The sequence below is a fragment of the Amblyomma americanum genome, chromosome 3 (genome assembly GCF_052857255.1).
Source record: "Amblyomma americanum isolate KBUSLIRL-KWMA chromosome 3, ASM5285725v1, whole genome shotgun sequence".
Taxonomy (NCBI): Eukaryota; Metazoa; Arthropoda; class Arachnida; order Ixodida; family Ixodidae; genus Amblyomma; species Amblyomma americanum.
The window spans coordinates 81932670-81948165 of NC_135499.1; the positions used below are offsets into that span (position 1 = coordinate 81932670).

Sequence of the window (15496 nt, forward strand, 5' to 3'; positions counted from 1 at the left end):
GCTTAAATACACGCATACGCGCATGTCGTTTAAAATCCTTGTAATTGGGCGTACGCGACGGACAGATGCAGACACTGCTGTAGCCATTCTAATACAAGACGAGCCAAAACCAAGCCAGTCCAACTGCGTCGGAGCGCTGCTTCGTCAGGCTTAAGACCGGGGAAATCGCCATGATATCTGAAAAACAAGAGCTATTTTTCTCTTGAAACTTTATGCGAGAGTAAGAATGGGCAAATCGAAGGCGAATACAACAGCTTAGAACACGATATTGCTTTGAGGGATTAGCGACGAAGCTGTTATCGCTGTGAAGCGGGCGGGCAGGGTGCCGCCATGTTGTCAACTAAGTACGCAAGCAACGCAAAGACTGCAACGCAAAATTAATGCGCTTAATGCACTTTAAACCACTCTAATATATTATAACATAATTTTACAAGCTGCTTACATTAAATTTTATGCGAATAATGTTTGTTAATGTTTCTGCACCGTGAATGTGTCGTGTACGAAAGTGCGCTTGGCGCCGCTCGGAGCAACGCTAGCAACCTTGGGCAGCGCTCGAAGGCCCTCGAAATCTCGATGGAGTTCTGCGCTACTCCGTTGACTCGATAGGCTATTGACTCGATCGCCATTGAAACTGCCCGTGTGGCAGCGCTCGATCGCCTTTGAGTCGATAGACTATCGGTTCGAGGGCCCTCGAAATGCCCGTGTGACAGGGGTATTAGTTCATCGTTAGCCGGAGCATCGCGGTCTTTGCGAACGAGAGCCGGGGTGATCCTGGCGATTTGGGAGCGCCTGAAGAGATCTCCTGGCGATATTTTTAGGCACTCTCCGCCACTCTTTCCAAGGAGTAGCTCAAGGTGGGAAAGCATGACAAGACGGTATACGGCTCACACATCCTGTAGGCGTGTTGTGTTCAGCAGTGTTCTGTTGCTATGGGGTAGCACTGATGCAGTAGTTGGCCTCGGTGTCGATTGTTGACGGCAGCGCGCAGCAACATTCGCAACGGTTTTCACCGCCGCTTTGCCTGGCGAAAGCTTTCGCATCTGCGTTGCGGCAGAGGAGACCGGTAGAGCCAACCATGCGGCCCGGGTCTCGGCGTAGCGGTCAGGCGCTTGCGCTGAAACGTTGCACTTCGAAAGGAGCACATTTTAGCATCTCACTATTGTGTTACGGCACGGCGATGTTTTGGACAGCTCTGCGTATATCCGTGAACTCACACCGAACATGTCATCAAACTCCGCTCCTGGTTACAGCTGCGTAACTCCCTGAATACAAGGCAGCTATGTTTACTATTGCTTGCTTTTAATGCTGCTGTCGAAACTTTCCCGTGAGTGGTAGCTTCACAAGGTTTCTCTTCATTCCCCTTTTTGTATGTTGCTTTACGAATGGAGTCGAGTCAAACAATATATGTTTATACCACGAATTGAGCTGCCGTGGGAAGCCTAGCTGTGTTCAATATTTGTTATTGTGTTATGACTTAATGTCCAGAGGTCCGTTTATTTCGATTATATGCCGCGATGGTGGCGATTATATGCGTAGAGATAGAGAAAAACAAGTGCTAATGATACCTGAGCGGAAACTGACAGGAAGGAATGGGCTGGGACAAGGCACGTACTGCGCAGAACATCTTACTTGCGGTCCGTTGGAGCAGAAGCGTGGATCTAAAGGATTGGAGAGAATTGCCAGTGGCGGCTGACTCAGCTAGGATTGCCAAATAGGAAATTTGATGGGGACGTGGTGGCTACTCCACAACGCTAGTTAGAAATTACTCTTTTTTACCTGACTCATGGCGATGGCAGCAATGCGATAATCTTCTTCCCAGAGAGCCAGAAATATTTAGAGGATATCTGTAAATGGTCCCAATATCAAACATCATTTTCAGAGACCCATGAAGCATCCGTGGAAGCATTCGCAAGAGATCATCTGTTAATAGACATCCACTTGACTTGCATCTTTAGATATAATCAGTATGTCACTTTGAACGTCCCTGAGACACCAGCAAATGACATTACATGAGCATTCACAACTAGACACAAATTAAGCGGGCCCGCTGTACCATCACAAAGAACTCAACTGCATGTGGCTCCTATAGCATGTTGCTCGTATATCTTCCAGATATGCTGCAATATATGCACAAAAGACGCCCCAAGAATGGGGCTCGGTAAGGCGCCTTCTTGAGAAGAACGTTCGTTTCTTACTAATGCATTTGCATAATGTTCGCTAAAAGGCAGCAGATCGTACTTATATTGATCTTTTAATAAAAAGTATTAGCAACATGCTTGCTCCCTTGGATTTCTTGTTTTGCCGCCAAAAGTTCATAACTGAATTGATATAACTTCGCCGACCGGCTATAGTGCCACTGGCTCTAACAGGAGAGTCTTATGTGGGTGATATAGAAACTCTGAAATGGACTATCGTATGGAAGTGTGGACAGCGTGTCAATATATTGCATGATGCTTTCTGTTTCATAGTGTTTGTTGCTCAGTGTTTCGTGCATGATTGACTGCTTGACTAGATTGCCATGGTAATGAAACAACTATCGATACACCGACAGCTGTCCGTGCAAACCATCTGCTTTGCAATCAGCTGACTTCAATGAAAAATTTTTCTTTGCGCTTCACCCTTTCAGAATATGCAAATATTTAATTTTAACACTGATTTAGCATGTCGGTGTTCTTGGAATGTTACTACCAACGTGGCAGTTGTCGCTGTGGCCCCGCAAACAGAAGGTGTCAGAATATGGCGTGCGGCGTTCATCACACTTGCAGGAACGGGATGGACCCGTCCGTAAAGCCCGACCCTAGCATTCAGTCTTGTATCTGCTGTTCGAAAATATGTCAAAGGAATAATCATGATAACACGGTAGTATTTCCGGTCAGTTTGCATAAGGCGGGGGAAAACTGTAAAACATCCCAGCGACCCCTGGAATTCTTCTTAGGGGAGATATAGCCACAGTCAGAAGGGAGCTGTTGTGAATAACGGCGCCTGTGGCACAAGCAAAGTGGCCTAGGGGCATCATGCAGCATACTCCGCCGCCAGCAACATTACATTTGCTTCATTTTAGCGAACTGTACATTGCTGCCTGACATGTCGTGCTTAAACTTCTGTTTTATCATTAAAGGAAATTTACCGGTGACAATGCGAAGAAACAAAAAATGAGATGCAGTCAACAAAACTCATATCGGTACATGCTATCACGAAGGGAAAGAAAACCGTATGTGAGAAAACGTCACGGATGGCCGGTAAATAAACTCGAATAAAAGATGACCACAAGGCTTACAAAACCAATTAATAACTCAAATGTGTGCATCATACTCGCACAACTAAATTGTTTTCATTATATTAAAGTCGATCTAACTTGGCGCCACCAAACTTTCCTTAATTCACGCGCAATAGTGACTACGATACACTGACAGCCCTGTGTCGTGCTATTTTATGACATCCTAGAGCTAATATGCCTATTAAATAAAAGAGCATTAAGCGTGCGTTAAACTCTCCTGCAGTACACAAAGTTCTATTCCAAAATCCTCTTCTGTTTTCGTACGAATTTTTCTCCAGGCAGTTCGTTATAAGGAAATAGGAGCTCCGAGTTCGTTACAAAGTCGTAAAGCTGTGGGCGCGAAATTTATTTCGTGAAGTGTTTTAGCATCACCCTAGTCTATTAATTCCTACAATACTGACCGGAAAGTATGGCATTGTTCCAGCACCGTCTTTCTGGCGTTCATGTTGCTGAGTATTGCTCTTATAAGACGAGGTTAACGAATTCACGTGAACATTCCTATTACCGCTACCTCTTTCTGTAGGGCAGTATTTCTCTTAACTCTAGTGTAAATTTTGAGCGTGTCAACCGAAGGCGACCACCCAGTGGCTTCCGAATTTTCCTGCCAATCACACCTCTCCTCGAGTATACAATATACGATGCACGGATTGAGTTTAAAGCACGTTTCTAGGAGTAATTCTAATGGCGGAACAGAAACAGAGTCCCATGAGCTGCCATGTAGACACACTCCCAACTCGCTTCTGCTTGACAGTCGGCTATGTTCTGTGGGCTCTATAGTTGTTATTCAAATGTCAGTGAACTTGCTAGACGCAACAAACATCCGGGCAGGACAACGACTCCATAGCGCAATCACAGCGAAGTACAATACAGGTGAGCTGATAACAAAACCGTTAGAGGTCCGGTGAATCCGCCATTCAGGGGAGTATAGCGGCCAACACTTTGGAAGAAGGGCGAGCTTAGACGCAAGAAGGGGGGGGGGGGGGGGTGGCACAGGCGGCGCATTCACACACCCCTCTCAGGCCCCTGTTGCGACTTAAAGGCGAGACTTGTTAGGGGCACCGCTGAGCACGGTCATCTGATCTGCGACTGCAGCTTGAGGCTCTGGGGGAAAATAGTGCGGTACCGAGCAGGATGCGCGCATTGCATAAAGTCACGAATTCCTTTATCGGGCAAAGTCGCGCTGCTGTCTGCGTATCTCCTGAAGCTGTCGTCGGGGTTCTATAACTGGTTCATAAAGATACACGAAAGGCAAGCAAACCATAAAGCGGCAGTGACGACCACAAATACCGAAATATCCGCGGAGCTTTACTTTCGCCCCCGCTTATCAGATCCAGGAACATTTGCTTCTTGCCTCCTTTCCTGGCTTCTTTTGGTAGGCAGTGTATATAGAGCTCTTTTACACGGCTGTCTCAACAAGCAGCTCGACACCTCTTCAGAGTAGGGAACACCGCCGTTGCCTCCTCAGCGCAAACATGAAGTTCCTCTTTGCCTGCGTGCTCTTCGGCTGCTCCGCTGTGTTCGCGTCGGCCCGTCAAGCAGCCGTATGCTGTGAGTGTCTTTTTTGTCCGGTATTCCACCCCCGAAAATTAGTGAAAGCACTTAAAGGAAACGCAGTCATCAGTGAACCAAAGAACGAAGTAACTCACGAGAAAACAAAAATTTTTCGCTGTCGGTATAATGCCTCTCCCCTGTCCATTAGGCACAGCTTTGTCTACTCTTCCATTCAAGTAGTTGTCGCCCAATTTCAGAGCCCAATTATAGCTATACTGTCTCCTTTTCTTCCCAGCTATAATTACTGGTTCATGGATAACCACTCCTTTTTTTGCATTGGTCTTGCACATTAAGCAATGAATGTGCAAGAGCAATTGCAATCCGGGCTTGTGGACGCTTTCCCTAAGCGGGCTTAGGAGTAGCATTGCTGATAGCTCGCCTATCGATTGCCAAGTACTCACTAATTGAACATGACTGCTTTTGAAAAAAAAAAGGTATGGTATTGAGGCCCTTTTGCAAAAGGACGCACTGGCGCACAGTAGAACGCCGCTTAACGTACGAAGCAATTGCCGCCGCCTGCCCAGGGTTCACTGTTAATGTGTTGCTGTTTTTTGGACCAGCATCCTTTAAAACCATCCGCTAACTCATTTTACTACTACACACACACACACACACACACACACGCACACGCACACACACACACACACACACACACATATATATATATATATATATATATATATATATATATATATATATATATATATATATATATATATATATATATATATATATATATATATATATATATATATATATATATATATATATATATATATATATATATATATATCGTTATACAGATGACGTTCCACGTCACACTCGCGGTAATACAGGACGTGCTACGTCCGCCGCTATGGACGAGGGTGGCGCTGGTGAACACTCTCAAGGTTCGCTTACATACAATAAACATAAATACCCACGAGAGCAGCAGATTGGACAGCCGTCGCCGTAGCTCAGTTGGTAAGAGCAACGGACGCGATATTCAGAGGTCGTGGGTTCGGATCCCACCGGCGGCATGGTTGTTTTTTCTGCTGCTGCATAAGTAATTTTCTTTAAGCGATCGATTAATCGAAGTATTATTAACCCTGTGATTACCACTACACATTAAAAAAAATTAAACATTCCGCAATGCACCTTGGTGTCGGTGACTGTTGGCTCCCTTCATAAGTTTGTCAAAAACGAGTCCCTCATCTCGTTTACCTTGTCTGCACACACACACACACACACACACACACACACACACACACACACACACACACACACACACACACACACACACACACACACACACACACACATATATATATATATATATATATATATGTATATATATATATATATATATATATATATATATATATATATATATATATATATATATATATATATATATATATATATATATATATATATATATATATATATATATATATATATATATATATATAACTTTAGCCAGAGTTTTAACATATACCGCTGCACTCTACGACGACGCGACGAAATCCATGTTGCTGGCTGTTGCATGGAACAACTCACGCTATTTTTGTATTGTGGTTAATTATATAATTAGTCGAGATTAAATAACCAAGTTCGCAAGCCACGAAGAGAGACGAAAAAGTCCAATGAGAAAGTTGCCGAATGGTCCGCTAAACGTCCAACTGAAGAGTTTCTAACTTTCCATCTATTACTTTTTTTTCGCTGACTGCAGATGCCGGCAAAATGAAAAAAAAAAGCGACATTCCCGCTTGCGCACCGCTATTGCAGTGCTTTCAAACGTTCCGCGTAGGAAGGAACAATCATTTAGCCCGGTGTGCTACCGCTTAAAAAGGTGACAGGGCAGCGATGCAGCAGCTGGCTGTGCGATATAGGCAAGCGGTATGCTTCCCTTGTGGCGCTTGATAGCCACAAGCAGACAGTCCTTATCGCTGGCGATCGCGTAAACCGCACAGCCAGCGCCTGCGTCGCTGCCCTGTCACCGTTTTAAGCGGCAGCACACCGGGCTAAATGATTGTTCGTTCCTAAACCAAGCGTTTCAGACAACTGCAATCGCGGCGCGCAAGCGAGCATGTCACGTGGTATTTTTCTTATTTCGCGGGCATCCGCAAAGAGCACAAAAAAAAACTGATACGTAATAGATGGACAGTTAGAATTTGTTCACTTCGACGTTTAGCGGACCGTTCGAAAACTTTCTCATTGGACTTTTTCGCCTATCTTCTTTGCTTGCGAAGTAGTAGTAGTAGTAGTAGTAGTAGTAGTAGTATGTTTATTTGGCCATATTATATACAATATGCCCTCGAGGTGAGGCTAAAGGAGGTAGACCAAGCATACCTCCTGACAAGGCCTACACCCCGATCACACATCATGGAAAACGGGGGCCGAATGGACAAAAGATAAAAAACAATGAGCAAACATGATCACAATAGAAAATAGTTAATGATAGACAATAATAAATATCAATTAACAATAAACGAAACATTTCATAATATGCACATTCAAAAAATAAAACTAAGTATACAGAATTAGCTGAAATTTAACCGGGGGGGAAAAGAATCGTCAGTTTTTTCTTGAATACAGACACACTATAACTTTCTAAAGCAATCTGAGTAAGATACTGGTAGGCATTACACAATGTTATAATTTGATAATCGGTTGTTTGTTTACCATAATTTGTTCTGGGTCTTGCAGTAGATAGGGCAACGGAACGTAGACCATACGCAACGTTTCTTGAATTATAAGTATTAGAAAAAGAGCTAAAGTCATGCTTGACTTTATAAAAAATGTGAAGAGCCAAACTAAAATTGTATGAATTAAAGAAATTGCGAACATGAAATGTTTCAAAAAGATTTGCTTCAACAGATGAACTTGAACTTAATAAACGTAGAGCTCTTTTCTGGTTAATTAATTGGTTAATTAATCTCCACTATTAATGAAATTAAGAACAACCCAAAAAACAGCGTGAGTTGCTCCATACAACAGCCAGCAACATGCAATTGGTCGCGTCGGCGTAGAGTGCCGCGGCGTATTTTTAAACCCACGACCTCCGAGCACCGGACGCGATATTCGGAGGTCGTGGGAACGGATCCCACCGGCAGCACGGTTGTTTTTCTGCTTCTTTGTAAGGAGTTTTCTTTAAATCGAAGATTAATCGAAGTATTATTCTGCCACTAATCCGCACTATAAATTTTAAAAAAAATCCCCTATGAACCTTAATTAGTTTCGGTGACTGTTGGCTTCCTTCGCGTATTTGTCAAACGAGATCCTCATTTCCCTTACCTTGTCTGCTATATAGCTTAACGAGGGTCTCGGTCCTGGCAGCCTTGATGCCATAGGTAGCACAAGAGCTCTCGCACAGTTCCCGCCCTCGCCGCTAGATGACGTTCCACATCACACTCGCGGTAATACAGGACGTGCTACGTTCGCCGCTATGGACGAGAGCGGCGCTGGTGAACACTCTCAAGGTTCGCTTACACGCAATTAGCATATATACCCACGGGAACAGCAGATTGAACAGCCGTCGCCATAGCTCAGTTGGTAAGAGCACCGGACGCGATATTCGGAGGTCGTGGGTTCGGATCCCACTGGCGGCATGATTGTTTTTTCTGCTGCTTTGTAATTAGTTTTTTTAAAATTGAAGATTCATCGAAGTATTATTCTGCCACTAATCTGCACTATAAATTAAAGAAAAACCCCCTATGCACCTTAATTGGTTTCGGTGACTGTTCGCTTCTTTCACGTATTTGTCAAACGAGCCCCTCATTTCCCTTAACTTGGCTGCTAATAGCTTAACGAGGGTCTCGGTCCTGGCAGTCTTGATGCCGTAGGTAGCCCAAGAGAGCTCTCGCACAGTTCCCGCCCTCGCCGCTAGATGACGTTCCACATCACACTCGCGGTAATACAGGACGTGCTACGTTCGCCGCTATGGACGAGAGCGGCGCTGGTGAACACTCTCAAGGTTCGCTTACACGCAATTAGCATATATACCCACGGGAACAGCAGATTGAACAGCCGTCGCCGTAGCTCAGTCGGCAGAGCACCGGACGCGATATTCGGCGGTCGTGGTTCGGACCCACCGGCAGCATGGTTGTTATATATATATATATATATATATATATATATATATATATATATATATATATATATATATATATATATATATATATATACAGACAAGTTAAAGTAAATGAGGGGCTCGTTTGACAAACTTATGAAGGGAGCCAACAGTCACCGCGGAGCCAAGGTGCACAGGGGAATGTTTCTATTTTTTTTATTTGTAGTGTGATATTCGGAGGTCGTGGGTTCGGATCCCACTGGCGGCATGGTTGTTTTTTCTGCTGCTTTATAAGTAATTTCTTTAAACCAATGATTGGCACTACAAATAAAAAAATAGAAACATTCCCCTGTGCACCTTGGTTTCGGTGACTGTTGGCTTCCTTATATATATATATATATATATATATATATATATATATATATATATATATATATATATATATATATATATATATATATATATATATATATATATATATATATATATATATATATATATATATATATATATACACAGTATTGTGCGTTTTTATCGCTGACACTTTCAAAAATTTCCCCGCCTCAACCGCTGGCTCGTTTGCGGTGAAACTGCACACAGAGCTTGCGTATTATGGTAACTTTTGTATCGTAGCGAGTTTGACAATGGTACTTACTTAGTTCGGGCGCACATGATGCGAAAACGTAAGCGTCTACGAGAGATCGGCGAGCCAAAACCCGCAAACGACGCTTTTTCGCTGAGAACCGGCAGTGGCGCTATCTGTTTTGGGCAGTGGAAACCGTCCCAACAAGGCCGCCGAGACGTGTAAGAGAGGCGCCGCTGAGCAAGTGACACTGGCGGCGACGAACATTCAAAACCAGGCGCCTTATGGAGAGGGGGGGGGGGGGGGGGAGGGTTCAGTAATTTCCCGTGAGCCGACCGATGGAAATGTTAGGGAAGAAATGTGCTAGGTCGTCCCGTGAACGCACATGAGGGGTCTGCGTTTAGTGAACCATGCTTCATCCCGCGGCCCGGCGGATTCTCCTTGGGCGGGTCGTCGAGCCGAGTTCGTCGGTAGTACCTGCTTGTAGTAGCGGCGAGGCCAGGCTGTGCACGACGTATGTGTGTGTGTCTGTGTGTGTCTGTGTGCGTGTGTGTTGCTGATATTTCGAACGACAGGAGCTCTTGATGTACGCTGTTCTTGCATTTGCATTTATTATTTTCTTTTATTAAAATAACAGTACAGGCTCTCTCCACCCGGAGCTTAGCAGACGGATAAAGGAGGCATTTTTTTTTTCGCGTGGAGTCACAAGTGGCAGTAGCGGACAAATATGAACCAGCAGAACGAGTCAACAAATACAAAGGATAAAGTATACACAGTTCAATAGAAAATAGATGCAGAATGAAATGAACCACAGTACGGGCACATCTTAGCCAAAGGCAAAAAGGGAAATGGTATGGAATAGTAACAAATATGTTCAATTTCAGTTATATATTTTGTGAGTGCTAAATAAAAAAGAGTTGGGAACAAACAGAAGAATTATTATTCTCTCGTGATGCGTTGTACAGCTGTCACTATACCGGCATACTCGTCTGTGTCGTCGCCGGGCGTTATTTCCCTTGTTGGAGTTGCTGGCATAATTAAGATTAGCGTAAACATTATAAGCCCTTCCTGCCGGGGAACATAGCTCGCCACATGTATTCACTTGTTCCTTGCTCTCCGCAGTTGCTTCAGAGGACCAGATCAAAGAGCAAGCGGCATGTGTGCGGGAACAGGCTGGTGAGGTGAGTTCCAACTTCTCATAGATGCATCAAATCTTCGAATGCAGAACACGCTCTTGCAGAACCTCGAATACACAATGAATGTCGCGGCTCTATAAGCACAGAACAAGTTCTTTGAGTCAGATTCCACGTTGTTTCAGCAAATGTTGTCACTTTTCAGCTCACTTCGGCTCACTTTTGCACAGAGATCTCTAATGATTGGCAGCCTACACGATGCTTTATGGAAATCGCAGTAATGTTGTAGGTGCATGATCACACTCGGTTCCGGGCATGTCCTTCGGAAAACGCTCGCTGCCTGCTAATGTCGCTCCACGCAGAAAATCTGCGCCAATACTTTAATGAACCAATCAAGATATCAATAGAATAAAACAAAAGTTCGTATTTTCATTTTTTCGTGGGGGGAGGGCTTCAAGCTACACTGGAGAACATAATGAAATGTGCAATGCGCTGTTATGTCGGCATCACGCTAGCACTCCTAATAAAAAGGAGTAAAAAAAGAGTAGTACGTAAGTCCTCTAGCGTACACCCTTAAATTATAAAAGGGTTTGCGCTAGAGAACGGCTTACTCCCTTTTTTACTCCCATATAGGGCGCAATTCAAGTTCAGTGTATGGGTTGCAGAGGCCGAGCGACACGTGCAAACGGAATAAGGCAGCATACGTTCACGCAACATGAGGCTCAAAATACGGGCCCCGGGTCCGGAAACAGATTTGCTCGCAACCAGGTCCGCAGTTGTTGTCTTTGTACGCTTCTGTGTGCTGCCCAACTCGCTGAGTTCGGTGCTTATCTCCGGCTTTTCTCCGTCTTTCCGCAGTTTAACGCCCGCCTGGACGACGCCGTCACCAACCTTGGCTGCACGGACGACCTGTGTGCCGTTCAGAAACTGTGCTCGTTCCTCAGCACGGTAAGCAGCGGCTCCTGCCAAACTTGGCTAGTGCCCGGAAAACGACGTTCACAAAATATCACAGCGTTGTTTCTTTATTTTTAATATAGTACTTTTGTCGAAGAAGCCTTGGCTGTGCGGCGCAGCCGCCCAAAAAAGATCTGTTGTATGGCCGCATCCCAGCGCTGTCACGCCTCGTGCTTAAAATTTACCCGTTTATAAGAAAGAGGAAGTATATATTTTCTGCATTGGAAAGAAAATTATAATAATTTTTTTTTCTTTCTCGTGGATGTAATGTAATAATCGCTTCCTCTTGGGGGCAGTGTATATACGCTCTTGAATTTGAGGTTGGTGGATTAGAGGAAAAGGGTTCACGTCTTATCCGTCATCGATATCGGTAAGAGCTTGGCCTTCATCATATGTTGCGCTAAACGTGGCCCGTATTTTACGCATGATAATCCGACAGCGCTCTCAGGGAACCTAGATTAAAAGTGATTTTCTCATCTTTCAGGACCAAGCCTTGAGGGCGCTGTTCACGGTAAGTGTATCTACCAATTTAACCACGAAGATGACGCATGCTCGGTGTGTGGTAAATATGTAGAAACAATTGAAGATCTTACAATCTTCCTGAGGCCCCGGGGCTTAAACATAACAAAGTTCGCGCGAATAAATCTGTATTGGGAGTTGGCAAAGAACAATTGGAAGATTGGTGACTCAAAAGAAGCGCGGGACCTAAGGCTCCAAGTTCAGGATTAAATTGAAATTTAAAGAAAATTGTGAATTTATAGATAACACCAGTATGTTTGACGCACTGCTTAAATAAATATAAGAGAGCAAAAATGACCATGGTGGCAACTACCACCACCCCGTTTCAAAGGGCACGCTCCTACCATCCATCCATTCATTCGTATTAAAAAGATAGCAGCTTTGTCCGCAGAAAATATTCGCGGCGCCGTGTGGCCTATTTTTTTCGCGTCTTCCGCAATTTGGCATTTGTTTCCACTGAACCATTTTTGAACTCAGCTTTTCCTGTTTTCTGTTCTTCCGCAATTTCGTAAATGAACCTTTTTTTATGCTGGCTATGCGTGCCTGTTACGCCGTGATCGTTATGAATGCGGGGTGGTGGAGGACTTTAATCTTGAAGTTTTAGCTTCCCACTAAAACCGGCTTGATTTGTGGTTACCTGACTGGTGACAATCGTCGATGCCGTTTCTTTTTAAGTTGAGAGGGCCTCAGCAGAGCCTGTCCTACCCACATGTTAAATTTAATAGCCATCCAGGATGGGTATACTGTGCAGAGAAGCCCATTGTTCAGGCGAGACCGGGAACATATGAAGAACAACTGAACATGCAAACTAAATATAAAAAGGCAAAGATAAAAAGCAAGTTCTGCATCATTTTCATGTATTGCTGCCTGGTAAGGGAGAACCCTGCCTGTTTAAACAGATGAATACGCCGCATGCTCGGACAGGAAATTACTCCACTAATAATATCAAGCAAGTTGGTTGGATGAGTTATACAATAGCCCGAAAAAACGAGACGCCTGCTCAGTGCCCTGACCACGTTTTTTCGCGCTCTTGTATAGTAGAGAGATTCAGCACAGCACGACCCGTGCTCCGCTACCGCGGACAGCAGTCTGCGCAGAGGGCCCCGGTAGTGTGGGCACACATCTAACCATTGCGCAGGAGCACCTGGATACCCACGTACGCAGTCATGATGGCGGAACGCAGATCGCGCTAGACAAAACCTCTATTGTGAAGCAGGTAGATACTAAGTACAATGAACTCAAGCGAAAATAAAGTTTCAGGAGAGGGGATGCACAAACCTGCGTGTGCACCCAGTCCCTTTAGAAAAGCGCGAGTATTTCCTTGATGGAATCGCAAGCTCGAGGCGCTGTCTTCGCACTGCTTTCTTCCATTACTTAGATATTTCTTTGGATGTGTGAAGGTAGCTGGCATGCCACGAAGGTGCCCCTTCAGTGTAACAGCCTTAAGAGTTATGACGAACGCCTCCGTCGCTTTCGCTCCGGCTTTGCAGCGGCCCGAGGCGACCCTTCTGCGGAACCTGTCGCTTCGCTGCACGGCTGCCGCTGCCCTCGTGGGGACGCCAGGTGCAGGGCTGCCGGTCGCCTCCGTCGGGCCAGCTGCCTTGGCTGCCCGGCCGGCTTTTTTCCGCCCAAGAGGATTCGGCGCCAGAGCCTTTGCAGCCAGAGCCTTTGGCGTCGGTGCTTTCAGGCCGGCAGCTTTCGGCCCCTGGTGACAGACACGACTTCGACGACCGCCGCTGCTGAACAGTGTACGCGACTTCTAATGTAATTATGTGCCCGTGCATAGTACCACAGCGAGCATAAATGGCACATGCATCCTACCAGTTCGTCTTAGGACGAGGAATGGAAAATATCGGGGCTTGTTCTTTGGCCAGCCACGGGCTAGAAAATCTCAAGAATGTTGCCGCGTATGGCAGGCACTGTGGGGGATGTAACACTTATTTTCGTGCGGTTTGAGACAGTGCTTGAAGCTTTTTTTTTTCATTGCAGTGCACCCTGACAATAAAAAGAATAATCGGCGTATCTACCACGGCACAGCGGAATACGTCTTCAAGAATGATATGATTCAGAAATTGCTGCCGGGTGAAATGCCCCGTTTTCGCTTAATAAAGGCTTCCTTCGATCAATGGGCACAAACCGTATTGTATACTGCGTCTTTTTTTATTTTGTTTGGATCATTGGACTGTATTTCTTATCAGTTGCCGTTTTTGAAGCCCATTGCTTTTAACACTGCGTTGACATTCCCCGGTTCGTTTAAGTGCTTTTTTTTTTTTGTCGACTGCTATTAACGTGCCGCCGAGCGCTTTTCCCTGATTCCGAATGCGGCGAAAGTGACTTGGTACTGCGACCACGATCGGCCATTTTTTCTAAAAATGCCGAGGCATGCAGGAAGCTGTTCCTCCAGAAGTTCCCCAAGCGTTCACACTTACAAGCGAGCTGAGTGCTGCTGGCCGCTTCCGGATAGTACGGCAGATGAGGGGCAAGCGGGCATCGCTCTTAACTCAAAGGACTAAGAAGGGAGTAAGCTGTCCTTTAGAGCACTCTCTTGTATAAAGGGGAGTGAGGTGCTAGAGGGCAGCTTACTCCCTTTGTACACCTACAAAGCCGTATTGCTGTTTACAGCGTGTGGGCCTCAGCACCTGACGTAAGCGTCCGCGGTCCGAGGATATGGACGACACGGGGTCGTATCCAAGCCCCCTCTCTTCATTCTACTATATACACACCAACCATCTTCTCCAAGAGATTTGCACAAGCAAGGATATGAAGTTATCTACACACAGTTAAGACATCTAGAGCAAAACGTTTTTGTGGACCTTTTACCACCACTTTTCTTATGTTGTGGTGTACCTGTTGACTCGCCGTGCCTCAAGGGGTCAAGGGTTCGACACTACAACTGCACCACATGTGGTCATACATAGCTAACTTGGTTGGTCTGAATGTCGTTCAAGGTCATTCTCCGGCCTACGTGACGACTGCTTTACGTAGCGTAGTGAAGCTTTTCGCTTCAAAATTTGCTGCGGTTTAACTACTGCTGAACCTGATTAGAAATCGAAAGCTGTGGTGTATCGCGCAATTAGACGCAGCTTGGCGTCTGTAACATTGAGTGCCCTTCACACACTGGATAGGCAGCGCGCCCACCCTGCCACCCTGGCAGGCGGCAGTTAAATTAATGGTTGATCGCGAGAGGTTGTCATCCAGCGAACGCAGCGGCCTTTTGCTGCAGTGCCGCGTGTCTGCCACAATGTTTACGGCACTAATGCGTGCAGCCTACATCCCTCTCTCACCACCGCCGCGTACCTCAAAGCGCGATTGAGGCTTCCACTGCCCCAGGGAGCCAGTTATGCGCCCTTTCTTTCCTCAAAATCATCAGAGTCCAGAGCGTTGTCAACGCCAACGCCAATGAATATGAACGCCAACGAGCGCTCGGC

General features: G+C 45.4%; 1 protein-coding gene across 1 annotated transcript; it reads left to right on the forward strand.

Moving 5' to 3' along the window:
* The first annotated feature begins 4676 nt into the window (after nt 1-4676).
* Nucleotides 4677-14200, forward strand: LOC144123112 (antimicrobial peptide microplusin-like). Its single transcript, XM_077656015.1, has 6 exons — nt 4677-4825; nt 10585-10643; nt 11454-11543; nt 12034-12060; nt 13559-13816; nt 14058-14200. Exons 1-5 carry the CDS (start codon nt 4750-4752, stop codon nt 13778-13780), a joined length of 474 nt encoding a protein of 157 aa, XP_077512141.1. The 5' UTR covers nt 4677-4749; the 3' UTR covers nt 13781-13816; nt 14058-14200.
* Nucleotides 14201-15496: the final 1296 nt, after the last annotated feature.

Excerpts from the sequence above, each read along its gene's own strand:
- LOC144123112 (XM_077656015.1), top strand. The coding sequence starts at position 4,750 with ATGAAGTTCCTCTTTGCCTGCGTGCTCTTCGGCTGCTCCGCTGTGTTC. Across the intron at positions 10,644-11,453 it reads TGCGGGAACAGGCTGGTGAG|TTTAACGCCCGCCTGGACGA; the intron begins GTGAGTTCCAAC and ends GTCTTTCCGCAG. Across the intron at positions 12,061-13,558 it reads CCTTGAGGGCGCTGTTCACG|CGGCCCGAGGCGACCCTTCT; the intron begins GTAAGTGTATCT and ends CCGGCTTTGCAG.